Source organism: Cinclus cinclus, chromosome 2, assembly GCF_963662255.1.
Source record: "Cinclus cinclus chromosome 2, bCinCin1.1, whole genome shotgun sequence".
NCBI classification, from domain to species: domain Eukaryota; kingdom Metazoa; phylum Chordata; class Aves; order Passeriformes; family Cinclidae; genus Cinclus; species Cinclus cinclus.
In genome coordinates this window covers 48,519,328-48,533,411 of record NC_085047.1, presented here as the reverse complement: position 1 = coordinate 48,533,411, position 14,084 = coordinate 48,519,328, and the positions used below count along the sequence as shown (strand labels likewise).

The following is a 14,084-nucleotide window of genomic DNA, read 5'->3' as shown; positions in this document are numbered from 1 at the left end:
AGATCAATACCGAAAGCAAAGCTGTTTTTTGGAAGGGGTGTGTATTTGTGTGCATGTGGCCACGGTGTTGGTGCTAGAGTCAGAGTTTGTGAAGCAAAGCTTACAGCTGGGAGGTGTACAACAAGCTGCTCGCTCTTTGTTTTGCAGTCTTCAAAAATAAAATAAAAATACAGAGAAGTAAACGTTAGTATTTTTGCTTTCTCATCTTTGTATTTTATAAGTAGATAAACTACAACACTCAGTCACATCCCCATGCCATTAGAGTGTCTGCTCATTACACTTGCTCATTTCCCAAATTTGAACATTTGCTTTTCAGAAAACTTCATGAAACTGTAGCTACCTGCTAAAAGTTTCCCACATCCCCATAGAGACATTCTTTAGTGGTGTGACTGAGGTGTTCCCAGCTTGGTATTGACTGAAAAAGTGAAGTCCTGGTAAGTGCTATACATCTTCCATTTTTTATTTAGTTCAGGGAAAGCTGAAGACAAGCCAACAATGGGGTGGCACATTTTCCTTTTCTGTATGTAAAGAAAAACTGTCATACTTGCACAATCTGAGTATTTTTCAGAAACCTTGCAGTTTTTACATGGAGATGAGCGAGCGGAATACTGGCAGTACTTAAAAATGCAGTTTACTTAATGCAGATTAGTAAAGTGCTGATTCTACAGTTTCGTATGTAAAGCAATGTGTTGGGCTTTGTTGTTTTTTGTTTTGTTTTGTTTTTCCACTCAACTATGTTTTACTATAAAATTTATCAACTTGATCTAAGAAAGCATCCTAGATTCTGGCTGGAGTGCAAGTTACTAACACCCATACAGCAGTCCTTTGGATCCAGGTGCTGAATAAGAGACTTGTGCTCACATTCAGTGAAACATCTGTTTGCCAGACTTGGGACCACCTACAGTAACAATCCACCTATGTTATGGTCCTGACAGAGATTCAGTTGTCATCATTCCTGGAGGTATTTAAAAGACATGCAGATGTGACATGTAGGGACATAGTTTTGTGGTGGACTTAATTGGGCTGGGTTAATGGTATGGACTGGATTTAAAAAGTCTTTTCCAAATTAAGTGATTCTCTGTTCTGCCTCTACAAACCTTGAAAATTCAGACCATGAACTCATGGTTACTTTTGTTACTGAGAAGAGCCCTGCCTGAGGAGAAATAAATTCTGAAATTAAATATTACTTTATATTATTTCATATAATCATAGAAATATTCAGGTTGCAAAGGACAATTGGACAATATCCTGCTCAGAGCAGCGCTACTCTTAAATTCAGGTTACTTGAGGGTTTTTTCCACTCAAGCCTCTATGGAGGGAGATTCTATAGCCTCTCTGGATCTGACTATCCTCCAGGTGAAATTTTCCAGCCTTGTCTCAATACAAATCCTGCCTCTGTCTTTGCAGTAGGTTCCTTGTCAGTATTGGCAGGCTGCCCATTATTCCAACTTGAGGAAGTCCTAGGGTTCACAGCCTCTCTCACACGACAAGTCCTCCAGTCCCATGACCATCTTAGCGCTCTCAGCAGAACTCACTCCAGCAGGAATTTTCCATATCAGGATTGTGCTACTGGAGACCCCCAAACTGGGCATCATATTCCACGTGCAGGCAAACAAGAGCCATGTAAATGGAAGTACTCACTTCCTGATAATCAGTTTTCTGGGTTCACAGAATAGGTCAGGTTGGAAGGAACCACAGTAGTCATCTGGTCCAGCCTCCTGGCTCAAGCAAGGTCCCCTAGAGCATGCTAACCAGGGTTGTGTCCAGACGACTTTTTGAATATCTCCAGGGAAGGAGACTCCACAACCTCTCTCAGCAGCCTGGGACCAGTGCTTGGTCATCTGCACAGTAAAGAAGTTCTTCCTCATGTTCAGGTAGAACATCCTGTGCATCATTTTCATGTCAGCACTTCGGTGTCACCTGGGTATGCAAAGATCCAGTTTAAAAAGTCTGATTATGAGGCCCTGCCTTACTTACATCAAACAGTAGAATATAATAGAATAGAGCTACTTTCTAAAGACCCTGAAAGACAGGAACAAATTAAAGCCAGGTTCTCAAATTGTTACAAAACTTAGTAATTGCCTGAGGTTTGCTGCCCTCCACAGGCTATTTTTATTATAGTTGCAAAGAGAGTGTTTCACGGTGGACAGCATTGCTACAGTGCAATAATATTCTAAGAAAGATCTACTCTTGTCATTTTGTATTAACAACATAGAATGAAAACGTACTTTACTTAGTCGTAATGTGCTATTGTGAAGCATCACTATGATCAGGGCACAGTGACACCAAATTCTGTGTTGGAGAAAAGGTCAGTGGAAAATAAATCAGCGTAAGATTTTGGTATGGAAATACGCATTCATTCACCCATCTAAATCATAACTTCATTCTGGATGAACAGTTTGTGTGTGGGCTTGACACCAGAGAAGGTGTTTTATTTGAATGTGGAACAATGATTAGTAAAAGTAGACTGTAAGAGGAAAATATTTTGAAAACCTAACTATATATATGTGCATGTATATGTATGTATATATATATATATATATATATATATATACTCTGACTTTTATGATGAAAGTAAAATTGATCTTTAGGAAGGACCCATTTTAATTGCTTTCAGGCAAGGTGAATCATAATAGAATACTAATTATCTATACAGCGGCAAGGCACATGAAAAACAAAGAGGTTACCGTTTCCTGAATGCAGTGAGCAAGGAGTAGTTCCAGATCTGACCTCGGTGTTAAGAATTTGTCCCAACCCTCAGTTTGTCTCACGGAAACCACCCCAAGTCAGAACAGGAATGTAAACTACCACCAAACCTCAATATAACACTTGTGTAAACTCTTGGCCTTAAGCAGAATAAAAGGAATCGTGGGTGTGTTGGACAGCGGCCCTTGCCAGCGCCTCATTCATTACTGAGGCTGCTCCTTTGTATCGAGACAAAATACCCGAACTCTGGTTTATTTCCGCAAGCCAGCTTGAGCACAAGAACAGCTGGGATACGAGAGGGACGAGGCAGAGGTTTTACACAGAAACACCCTCCTGGCGAAATCCCCTCATTTTCGCCGATTCGGAGAGTCTGTGCAAGATGTGTTGAGACAAATCCGCAAAAAATACCCGGGGACCGCGGGTCTGTGGGTACCCCCACTGTGTCCGCGGGTACCCCCACTGTGTCCGCAACCCGAACCAGCAAAATTCTGGGAGAGGTGCCGCATCCCCCTGCATGGGAGAACTTCTTCCCGAGGCTCTGCCAATGGGAATCGCCAACATCGCGGCTTGAGACAGGTGACGGCACCGAGCAATTATTCTTGCAACGTTTTAGAAACCAGTTCAGCGGGAGATTCCTGCAGAAGGAAACATAAGCAAAAAGGAAAGAAAGGCAGGCACGCTCACGGAAGGAGGAAAAGCGTCCCATTTGAAACCGCAGGAAGCCTGGGAAGGAGGGAGCAGAGGGAAAAGCGACTCTACAATCAATCTTTCTCCTTATATAAGTTATTGGAAAGTGCCAAACACGCCTGCGCACGAGGGGGCGGGGCTTGCGGCGGGGGCCGGCCCTTCTCTCGCGCACGGAACCTGCGCCCGCGGCGCCGGCAGCTGCCCGGACCGCAATCGGTGCTGGAGCCGGCACCCGGACGGCAATTGGAGCTGGAGCGCGTCCCGCTCGCACGCCCAGGGTCGGTGTCCCGGCGGAGGCGGCTCCCGCTGCCGCCGGGAGGGACGGGGAGCGGCGCGGGGCTGAGCCGGCCGGCCCGCGCCGCCGCCGGCAGCAGGCAGGGACGGGCTTTCGGGTCTTGCCGGCCGCGCTCTCGGCAAGCTTCCCCCACCGTGGCAGGCGGCAGCATGGGCGCCTCCCCGGTTTGCCGCAGCGGGTGACGCGGCCCGCCGCGGGCAGGGGAGCTGTGGGCTCGGGCAGCGGCGGAGAGCATGGGTCTGGCCGGGGCGGTCGGTGCCAGGGCCGGGCCGGGCTGGGCAGCCCGCGGGGAGCGGGGCGGGAGGACACGAGCTGCCAGGCGCTGCCGACATTGGCCGGTGGCCGCGCGCCGCCCGGGGCATTGGACGGGAGCCCCGTCAGTCACGGAGCTCCCGTCGCCCCGGCAACAGGCGGGGGGCGGGGCAGGACCGGGCCCGAACGCTCACGGAGTCACCGGAGACCTCGCGGCTCCGCGGCCCGGGGTCACGGCCCGACCCCTGCCCTGCCTTGCTCTGTCCTGGGGCGGCCTGGCTCGATGCTGGCGTCCGCGGGCCCTGCTGCCGGCCTAGGGCGGGGGTGGATGCGGGCGGGCGGCCACTCTCAGGCCCTCGGCTTGGGTCGCTCTGCATGTCCCGGGGGCTGTGTTTTCATTACCTTTTGACTCTCACTTTTTCTCTCCTTCCCCCCCGACTCCTCCTTCCCCGGGCTTCGTGCGTGAGCGTTTATGGGTTTGGTTTTGGGGTTGTTTTTATTTTTTTTATTCGCAAAGTCGGTGAGATCATCCTGCCTGGAGGCTGCGGTGTGACAGAAATGTTAAATAGTCCTCTGGTTCGGGGAGGCTTCCTCAGCTGAACTCCGCAGTCGCCTTGCAATCAGGTGGTAGGATTTCAGAAAATGAGTACCTAATTGAACTGGGGGGTAGTATTTCAGGGTAACAGGCTGAAACCGAAAAGAATAAGGTATATATTAAAAAATAGTTGTAAACCTTAAAGAATAGGCCAGAGTATTCATGAATGAAGAGCTGGAAAGGAGTAGGTGTTATGTTGAAAGTGCTAGAAAACGTAAGATGTTGGCATGCGACCCCATCTCTTTGCAAAGGAAGAGTAAACCGAGTTATAACTGGATTTCGATTTCAGTTTTTTGCATCTTAGTAGTTAATACCCTTTAGTTTTCAATACTCCGAAGTATTCTAGTGCAACATACCTCATTTTTGATGCGGTTAATATCCTTCAACTTCCACAATGCTAAAAGCACTTTAGGTGCCAAAGTACTTGGTTTTGAGGGTATTTGATAAATAGGGATAGTCCATGGAGTTATGTTAAACAGATGGGACAGCCGAGCACTTCACACTTCTTACTGTTTCTGAGTGAGTCATTTAAGGAGTGTGACTAATCGTCCTACCATCTAGTTGTCAACAAAAGAGTATTTTTTTTCTTTTCCTTAACTACCCAAAAAATGATAGAGGCTTCCAGATTTTCTGTGGATAACTGAAAACTAAAGAACCTATCTTTTTAACAACACTTTAAATTTAGATTGAGGGGGACTACATGTGATGCGCTTCTTATCTAAAGAATTTGTATCACGTTTTTTTTTTCTGTGCAGCAGTTCAGTGATGTACCTGGAAAGTTGGTTAATTTAGAATGGTCATTGTCGGGCAAGCAGCCACATGTTGTTTTAAGGCATTTGTCTAAATAACAACCTCACGTGAAACTGAATTAATTTTATCAATCCTCTTCCCCCTGCCCCTGCTGCACCTGTGTCAAGTTTTAAGTCACCTGGGACAGGGGCACTTCAGTATTCATTGCAGTCTGGATGGGGGATTTTCAGGGTAATAATAGTGCTGGCTGGGGGGCTGGGTGAGGAACTGCTTTTTGTTGTGAGGGAACCGGGGTTGTAAGAGGAAGAGCTGGATGACAAATTTGTTTGGAAGTGTGATATGAGAAGTGACCTCATTTGAACATAGCCCTTGTGGGAAATCGAAGTCAGCAGTTATCAGCAGCTTGTGAGGCTGAGCCAAGAGAGCAACATAGGTTAAAAAGAAAAAATATTATAGGAGTGGAAAATGTCTTGAAGGGAAGATACTCTGATTTAATTTCTTTGAAGTTGAATGAGTTAGAGATGGGTGAGATTTTAAATGCATCAAAATGCATTGTTGGACACAGGAGGAAGATGGTTGGTTTGGAAGAAGTGTGTTTAGAAGTGGAGTTACCTGGGGCGGGGGCTGGTGGGGGGAAGTAACGTGAGGTGTGGAAATAATGAAATCAAGGATACATCAGAATGGATCCCACAAAGAGCATAAGAAAGGTATATTAAATGTATGCCAGCTTCTGCTGTTGACAAATACATTTTCTGATTTTGTGTATCTGTTTGCAGTATTGATAAAGATTCACTTTTTTTTTGGATGTATTTTTAATAGTTAGTTAGTTTGGTCTATTTCTTGTCTCATTGCCTGTCCTGTGAAGACTAATTGTTGATCAGGAGTGTGCTTAGAATGCTGTTTTCTCTATTCCTCCCCCCCCCATCTAAACTTGAAGTGGCTTTTATGTGTGTGTAAATTGACAAAAAGCAAACAAACAAAAACGAAAGGCATTTACCCACGTGGATACAGCACGGTACGGTGTGTTTGAGGCTTTTTAGCCTTATGATCTCTTTAGAGAGGTGATCTCTTTTGTTAGGTGTCTGCCTCAGCAGGTGTTACAGGTGCCTTTTGTTACACAGGAAGCTCAATTGAAAGGACTCGTTATCTTCTTTCAAGTAGAGAGTGGAAGAACAGGTTTCCTTTAGAAAATAGGAGAGCTGAGGAGTAGTCTTGAGTGCTGATTGTCCCCGATTGAGTCCTAAACAGAGGGAGGTGGTAATGACACAGAAATCAATGGAGATTATGCCTGTTTGACACTGGAAGGTTATTGCTTTCTAACAGTGTCGTCCTGGTTCAGTATTTGGTAAGTGATGAAGAACTGTGTCAAAAGTACAGCCCATCCCTTTGACACCCCTATTCTGGAGTTGGATGTCCCTTTGCTAGTTAACCCTCTCTAACTTGAGTTAGAGAATGCAAGGGAAATACACAAATAATGTAATAATGTCAGAAGAGTTATTCCACCAAAAATAAAGCTGTAGGCTGTATACTGTGTGAGGGACATTACCAATGAAAATAATGTAGTCTTATGTTGGGGTTGTCACAAGTCTACGCTGGGTAATTGCAGCCCAATGATCAGAAAACCATGTTTTTAACTATCCTTCAGCCTTTAAAATACTCCCCACTGCTGTTGTATTTTACTTGAGAGAAAGGACATAAATTTTATGTTAAATCCTTTAACTTTCTGGAATATCATTATTTAGCTAAAAAAAAAAAATTAAGTCTGTCATTGCAGTTGTATTTTAAAGTTGCCATACCAACCGGTATGCCCTTTCAGTAGGGAAGGGGGCTTGAAACTATTTTTCAGCAAAATAGAAGTATTTATATATTTGAATAATAAACTACACTCTTGTCGTGGCAAATAGCATGGAGCTTGATTCACCTTAATCATCTTTAGCTGTTAATAAACTAATTTTTTTGAAAATGCGGGGAATGTTTTACTGCAAGTTAAGTAAATTCTTCCTGTAACTCCTGAGCAATCTTCTGGTTTTGTCCAGGACAGCTTGGAATTATCATTATGGATCGCTCCCGACACCGTGCAGGAGGAAATGGCAATGAACAGGTGCCTTCACAAAACGGAGGAATGGGAGGTGAGAGACAACGGCAGCTGGAGCGCCTAAGCAGGGAGGAGGCCTATTACCAGTTCATTAACGAGCTCAACGAGGAGGACTACAGGTTAATGAGGGACCGAAACCTGCTTGGCACTCCTGGTAAGATGTGCATACCTTCAGTAGAAGAGGTGTCATGAACTAGCACTCCTGCTGTTGTTAGGCACCACATGTGGTACTGTGACTCAAGCAGCCTGACTTCTGTGGCTTTGTAGAAAGGGAATAACTCTCCATATGGAGCAAAAGTTTAACACTTTACCTGTATACAAAGATGCTGCATTTGAATGTCCAAACCTAGATAATTAACATTTGGTACATTTAAGTATATCTGTTGATACGTGGCAATTTTGGGGGCCTCTGAATTGTTACTGGAAGCTGCCATACTCTCAACACATTCCATATCTTTTTCTTCCACTCCACTATCTACTTCCTCTGATATCTGCATTATAATCTCATATTAATGCTGTTTTCTTTCTGGTTTCATCAGTTTCATCTGTTTTCTGAAGATTTTCATTCAAGATAGAAAATATTATTTCTGCATGACTGTGTAGAGGCAGTTATAGTGTCTTATCTAACAGTGTTTTCAAAATGTAAATTAATTCAGGAGAAATAACAGCAGAAGAGTTGCAGCAACGTTTGGAGGGGGCTAAGGAGCGTTTGACATCACAGTCTGATCTGGATAACAGAGAAGGTGAAGGTAGGACTGTTGGAGGTAAGCATTCTTCATTCATATATATAAAGACACATAGTATGCAGTGCATAAATACGGTTCTGTAAAGATATTTGAGAGACACTAGTTTTTGTTTGGGTTTTTTTTTGTTGTTGGTTTTTTGTTGTGGTTGTTTTGTTGTGGCGGTTGGTGGTGTGGTGTTGTGGCGGTTGGTGTTTTTTTGCAATGTGCCTCTGGGGATTGTTTAGAAGTAAGAGAGATTTCCTAAATATGCAGAACCCAACTTGAAATACTTTATGAAAATTAGTTTATGTTAATTGAAAATTACTTGCTCCTTTTCCCCCTCATTTTCCTTTGTTAGTAAAGGTAATAGCACAAAAAAATACTACTTTTTTGACTTCTTAGAGGTTTCTATAATGTATTAGAGCAGTTGGAAAAGGAGTTAATTAGAAAAGAGTTAATCGCTCCATTGTTTTGCTGCTTTTGTTGTTTCTTTCTATTTGTTTTAGTCAAGTGAGGCTTGTGTTTTATGCACTGTCTGTCTTCAATTCCCCAGAAATACTGGCTTACTCATTTGGCCAGTTCTAGTCAGATTTGGGAGAGGAATTGGCAGCTCAGAAATGAAGTTATCTAAGTTTTTGGAGGTTCCCTGGACATAGAGAGATTATGGAGTAGAGAGAACTTAATCTGATCCCTTCAAGGGAAAATCTTCACTGTGATCATGACAATTGGCCTGCTTTATACACAGTTTGCCCTAACCACAACACTTGTATCTGTTCCTGAGTGTGTAGTTGGAAAAGGTTTGAAAATGGAGCTGTGGGTATTGAAATAGGAAAAGAGTATATTTGCACAAAAGGAGAAAATCTGTTCCAACTATGCATCCCACCCAGACACATTCCTGTGTAAACTGCTCTGGATGACCCTGCCTTGGCAGGGGAGTTGAGCTAGATTATCGCTAGAGGTCCCTTCCTACCTTAATGATTCAGTGATCATTTATTCTACTGCTTATAGGAAACACTTTTTCAAAATATTTTCCAAAAGAAGACTTGTTATTCCTTTTCCTGATGTATCAAAATGAGTTGTTAAAATATTCCCAGACTGGTAACTTCAGCAAGGGGCAGGTATTAGACAAATACAGCTATCTTTGGACCACCTGAATCTGAGCACTGGCTCAGAAGCGGCCATCTGGGCACATTAATTTCTCTGTGAATCTGCTGGTGAGACAAAAACTCTAGATTGAACTGGTAAGTTTTGCTGACATTTTTACACAGAGCATATTTTTGTATGTGAGCATAGCAAGATAGGTGCCCTGCTACTGGATTGTGTCTGAAGTCATAGTGTACCAAGTAAAGAGGATTTGGAGTGCATTGTAGTAGGCAGAGCATGTAGTTGTATGAGTGTTTGCAATTCTTTTTTTTTTTTTTCCTCTCAGATTCTGAAGTTCTCGGGGAAAACTCCAACGGCGACTCTTTGCTTGAATGGCTTAACACGTTTCGTCGCACAGGAAATGCCACTCGCAGTGGACAGAGTGGGAACCAAACCTGGAGAGCTGTGAGTCGAACAAATCCCAACAGTGGGGAGTTTCGCTTTAGTCTTGAAATCAATATAAATCACGATCATAACAGTTCTGAAGCTTCTGGTGAGGAATATGTTGATATAGATGCTACCCGACTGTATGTAGAAAGAAGACGTCAGCTAGTTGGCAGTTCAGTAGCTCCACGGACAAGGAGCATGGCTGCAAGAGAGGCAAACAATGAAGCTGCAAGGACCAGGCTTTTAAGACGTGCCATGGCATTAAGGTCAGAAATAGTCTCTCATGCAGTCTCAGGGAGGTTCAGGAGTAGAACAAGGGAGCTGACAGGCCAGACAAATAATAGTATGCGAAATAATTCTGTGTCTGCTGGTGAACCAAGGGAAATGCCAGAAAGAGGTACTTCTACAGGAGTCAGAAGGGGTAGAGCTAGAACTAATGTCCGGATGAATACAAACCAAAGATTAGAAATTTTGCGGCTGAGGTCTACCTTAAGTAGTCGAAGCCGCTCCCCGCTGCAAAGGCAAGGTGATGCTGCTCATTCTGAGGAACGTGGCCAGGGGCAGGATAGAAATGCACAGCAGGTTACCAGAAGTAGGAGACAAACAGTTCAGGCTTCTCCACAGCCTACTGATGAGCAAGCAGGAGGTAACACTCAAGCTCCCCAGCTTTCTAGTGCAGCCCCATCCTTAGGAACAACTTTGGAAGAGGAAGAATCTAGTAGGCCAGTAGCTGCTGTCAGAAGGCACCCGACAATTACGCTAGATCTTCAGGTGAGAAGAATTCGTCCTGGAGAAAACAGAGACCGGGACAGCATTGCCAGTAGAACTCGTTCTAGAGTAGGAATGTCAGAAAACACCGTTACCTTTGAAAGCGACAGTGGGGGATTTCGGCGCACGATATCCCGATCAGAACGCGCGGGTATTCGGACTTACATTAGCACTATACGGATACCTCTTCGTCGGATTTCAGAAACTGGGCTCGGGGAACCTTCATCAGTGGCTCTTCGATCAATCCTTAGACAGATAATGACAGGCTTTGGAGAACTGAGTTCTTTAATGGAAACTGAATCTAATTCAGAAGTGCGAAGAGGCGGTCATCGCTTAGCAGGTGCACAGAACACCTCAAGTTCAGCAAACAGCAGTGAGGTTTTGTCTAGGAATGGACATGCAGTAGATGGCAGCAGGGAAAGAAGTGGACAGAGGGGTGGTAGTCAACGCTCCGGGCGCAATCGTGAGAACCAAGATAGCAGGCAGTCTCATGATGCAAACAGCCTAGTAGAGAATGGAACACTGCCCATCCTTCGGCTTGCCCACTTCTTCCTGCTGAACGAAGATGATGATGATGATCGTTTACGAGGTTTAACCAAAGAGCAGATTGACAATCTTTCTACACGGAACTATGGGGATATTCACACTGAAAATGAACGGAGTAAAACCTGCAGTGTTTGCATTAATGAATATGCAACAGGGAATAAACTAAGGCAGTTACCGTGTACGCATGAGTTTCATATTCATTGTATTGATCGCTGGCTATCTGAGAATTCCACTTGCCCAATTTGTCGGCAGCCAGTTGTGGGGTCTACTGCCACAGATAATGGCTAGAATTGTTTGTACTGCTCAGCGCTCAAGGATTTGCTCCAGCTCTGTTATGAGCCAGATGAAAGTCACTGATTTAGATATGGGTCCATTTGTGAGGGGAGTTTTGTTAAATTTCTTTTAAAACTGTAGAAACTTGTCTAAATCTAACAAGGTAAATACTATTTTTTCCAAGTGCAGGTCTAGGAGCACACATAGAACCAAATGATATTGGTAAAGTTTATATTTTTTTAGATAATTTTGTTATGCTAAGCACTTTTGTAAATACAGAAATGCAATAGTTAATCAGTCCTGCTTCATGTATGTTTTTTAACATTGTAATGGACTCACTTTATTTAGATTATGAATTCTTTCACACAGACCCACCACTGTGTTGAAAAATTAGTGGCTAAAGAGCCATTTGTTAGCTTTTTGTTCTAAGAACAATTTCTTTTACAGAGAGTCTTGCTGGACATGTTTGCTAAAGATATTTAAGTTACTTGAAGTGCTCATTTTAATAGACTTCGTTTTTTTTAAACATTGAAATATCCTTTCCAAAAACTTGCCAATTTGGTTCTATTTTAAAAGTTTTATTGCAGTTTTTGCATGTGGGTTTACACAGTTCTTAGTATTGATGAGTTCTTATTCAGAAGTGGATGAGTTACTGGCATTATGAAATGTACATAATTAAATGCTGTCTTTGACAATCTTTGTGTTCTCAGTGCAGACAGCAATCAAATTGATAATTCCAAGAGGGTGTGTCTTACTTGCTCAAAAGAAGAAATGAGCACCAAGGAAGTCTTTTTACTCTTCCAAATTACTCAGTCTATATTCCTTTAACTGCCTTAGTTTAAAGAGGGGAAACATTTCCTTGACCATTATATTGTCTATCATATGCATGTTTTGGGCATCCTATACATAAGACCGAAACAAAGACTTGAAGTGCTTTTGTACATAAATTTAAGGTACGCATATAGTGTTAGTCCTCTTGAAACATGCTTGAGGACCAAGTGGCAGAAGACACTAAAAAGGAGAAAATAAGCTTCCCTGAAAATCCCCAGTATCTGTATGATTAGATACTAAACTTTATACCAATGACTTACACCGAAATAAAGTTGCAAGTTAAATAATTGGGGTGTTGTGTGAATTACTGTTGAGCCATATCCTGTAGATTGATAAGAAAAGTTATTATTCTTAATGTTCAGTCTCAGTTTTCACTTTATTTTCCCCCACTTTTCCCCAGCTCTGTTACTGGCCTGTTAGTTGTTATGGTACATAAAAGCCCAGCACAAAGCACTCCAGGGGTTTCTGGGACAAGCTGGATGTTACGAAGCTTGTCTTCTGAGCAACCTGCATCTCAGTTCCTAGAGAAATGCAGAATTGTGCAGTAATCTGCTGTGTGTGCATTCTGAGCCAGTGGAAAGAGTACTTGAAGTGAACAAATCCTACTGACTTTCTCTGCCTGCAGACACTGGCTTTGACAAATGTGCTTCTGTGCCAGGTGCGTCACTTAGAACATCTGCTCATGACATCCTTCAAGGGCATCTATAAAATCCCATGTGAGCTACTGGATGTCTACTTCAGTTCTGCAAGTGGAAAACTTGTGTCAAATTCCACAGAAGTGCTCCTTTTCATTCCTAAAAGTAGTTCTAAGAAACTCTGTTATGAGATATAGATGACTTAAGGATATGATTAAGATCTCTTCTGATGTAATTTGTGCTGCTAATTACTGCAAATGTTATTGACCCTTCCCTTGAGTGCTTCCTTAACTGCAATAAAGAGTGAGGAGATTTAAATGTGATTATCAGAGCTAGCTTATTTTTTGGCTTTTTTTTTTCTTTTACTTCTGTTTGCTCCTGAGGCTGACAGTATATAAATACATACATGTCTTCTGCTGCTCTTTTGTTTCTTTATGACTTCCTTTTATATTTAAAATCTGCCTGATTGAAAAGACACATACATAGAAAGTGGCCCTTGGCTTGCTATTGCCCTGCTGGTCAGGTCCTTCAAGGTCAATTTTAACTCTAATCTTTACAACTGCTATACTGGTGCACTAGAGATGAAGGGGGATTTGCAGTGCCTTCTTTCATTCAAGTAGAAATTTTGCAGTGTGTAAGAGCACAGTTGGTTACATGGTTCAAGATGAGATCATCTGTGGCAGGGTATGTTTAACTGAGCTGCTAAGTGGAATATCCTAAAGTACAGTGAGAGCTTTCTGTAGAAATTGTAGGCTATGGGAAAAGAAACATTAAGCCTCTTCTACTATATTCCTGCCCTGTCACATGAGTGTTGTCAAGTATTTTCCCTCTATTAGAGAAGCATGTAATTTGTTACTCAGCTTTCCCAAGATACTTTATTAATGGGACCAATTAAATCATAGTGATTCAGTTTGGTACTGGCTTCTGTTACCTCCATTTCTGTGACAAAACTTAAGATCTCTGCTATCCCCACCCTCCAAACTTTTTTTTTTTTACTTTGTTCTTTGTTGACATGAAGAAATGCAGTTTATTTATATGGAAGTAAATATAAAAATGTGGGCGGAATTTTTACAAGTAAGTTTCTTTAAAATGAACTATGAAATGGAGTTCAACTGGTAGCACTAAGCCAGAGCCTGTAGAAAGCCTTAATGTGGAAAATGACCTAGAGAACTGCCTTAAATGGGATGCCTGCAAAGATACAGAGAAATATATGAATAAATGGGTTTTTCTATTTCCTATGATGCTATCAGTGACTTTCTAGCTGATATTATGGCCCTATATGTCTCTCTAATAGTCTATATATCACATAGAAGTGGATTCCTGTGTTGCCAAGCAACACACAACAATTTGCCAAGTGCAAATTTGGAAATATAAAAGGAAACAGTAAATGATAGCA

General features: G+C 42.7%; 1 protein-coding gene across 5 annotated transcripts; it reads left to right on the top strand.

The window, feature by feature from the left end:
* The first annotated feature begins 3,659 nt into the window (after positions 1–3,659).
* On the top strand, positions 3,660–13,520 carry RNF6 (ring finger protein 6). 5 transcript variants are annotated; one of them, XM_062487610.1, is made up of 4 exons: positions 3,660–3,671; positions 7,322–7,534; positions 8,037–8,144; positions 9,535–13,520. In XM_062487610.1, exons 2-4 carry the CDS (start codon positions 7,342–7,344, stop codon positions 11,235–11,237), a joined length of 2,004 nt encoding a protein of 667 aa, XP_062343594.1. In that variant the 5' UTR covers positions 3,660–3,671; positions 7,322–7,341; the 3' UTR covers positions 11,238–13,520. The 5 variants fall into 5 exon arrangements, with proteins under 5 accessions (XP_062343594.1, XP_062343592.1, XP_062343591.1 ...); XM_062487608.1 differs by lacking the exon at positions 3,660–3,671 and adding an exon at positions 3,965–4,564; XM_062487607.1 differs by lacking the exon at positions 3,660–3,671 and adding an exon at positions 4,931–5,992 and having other exon boundaries at positions 8,037–8,129.
* Positions 13,521–14,084: the final 564 nt, after the last annotated feature.

Bases quoted from the DNA above. Each gene is read 5' to 3' on its own strand.
- RNF6 (XM_062487606.1), top strand. From the start codon at position 5,944: ATGAAATCAAGGATACATCAGAATGGATCCCACAAAGAGCATAAGAAA. The intron at 5,993-7,321 runs GTATATTAAATG...GGTTTTGTCCAG, and splicing joins CCACAAAGAGCATAAGAAAG to GACAGCTTGGAATTATCATT. The intron at 8,145-9,534 runs GTAAGCATTCTT...TTTTCCTCTCAG, and splicing joins TGAAGGTAGGACTGTTGGAG to ATTCTGAAGTTCTCGGGGAA.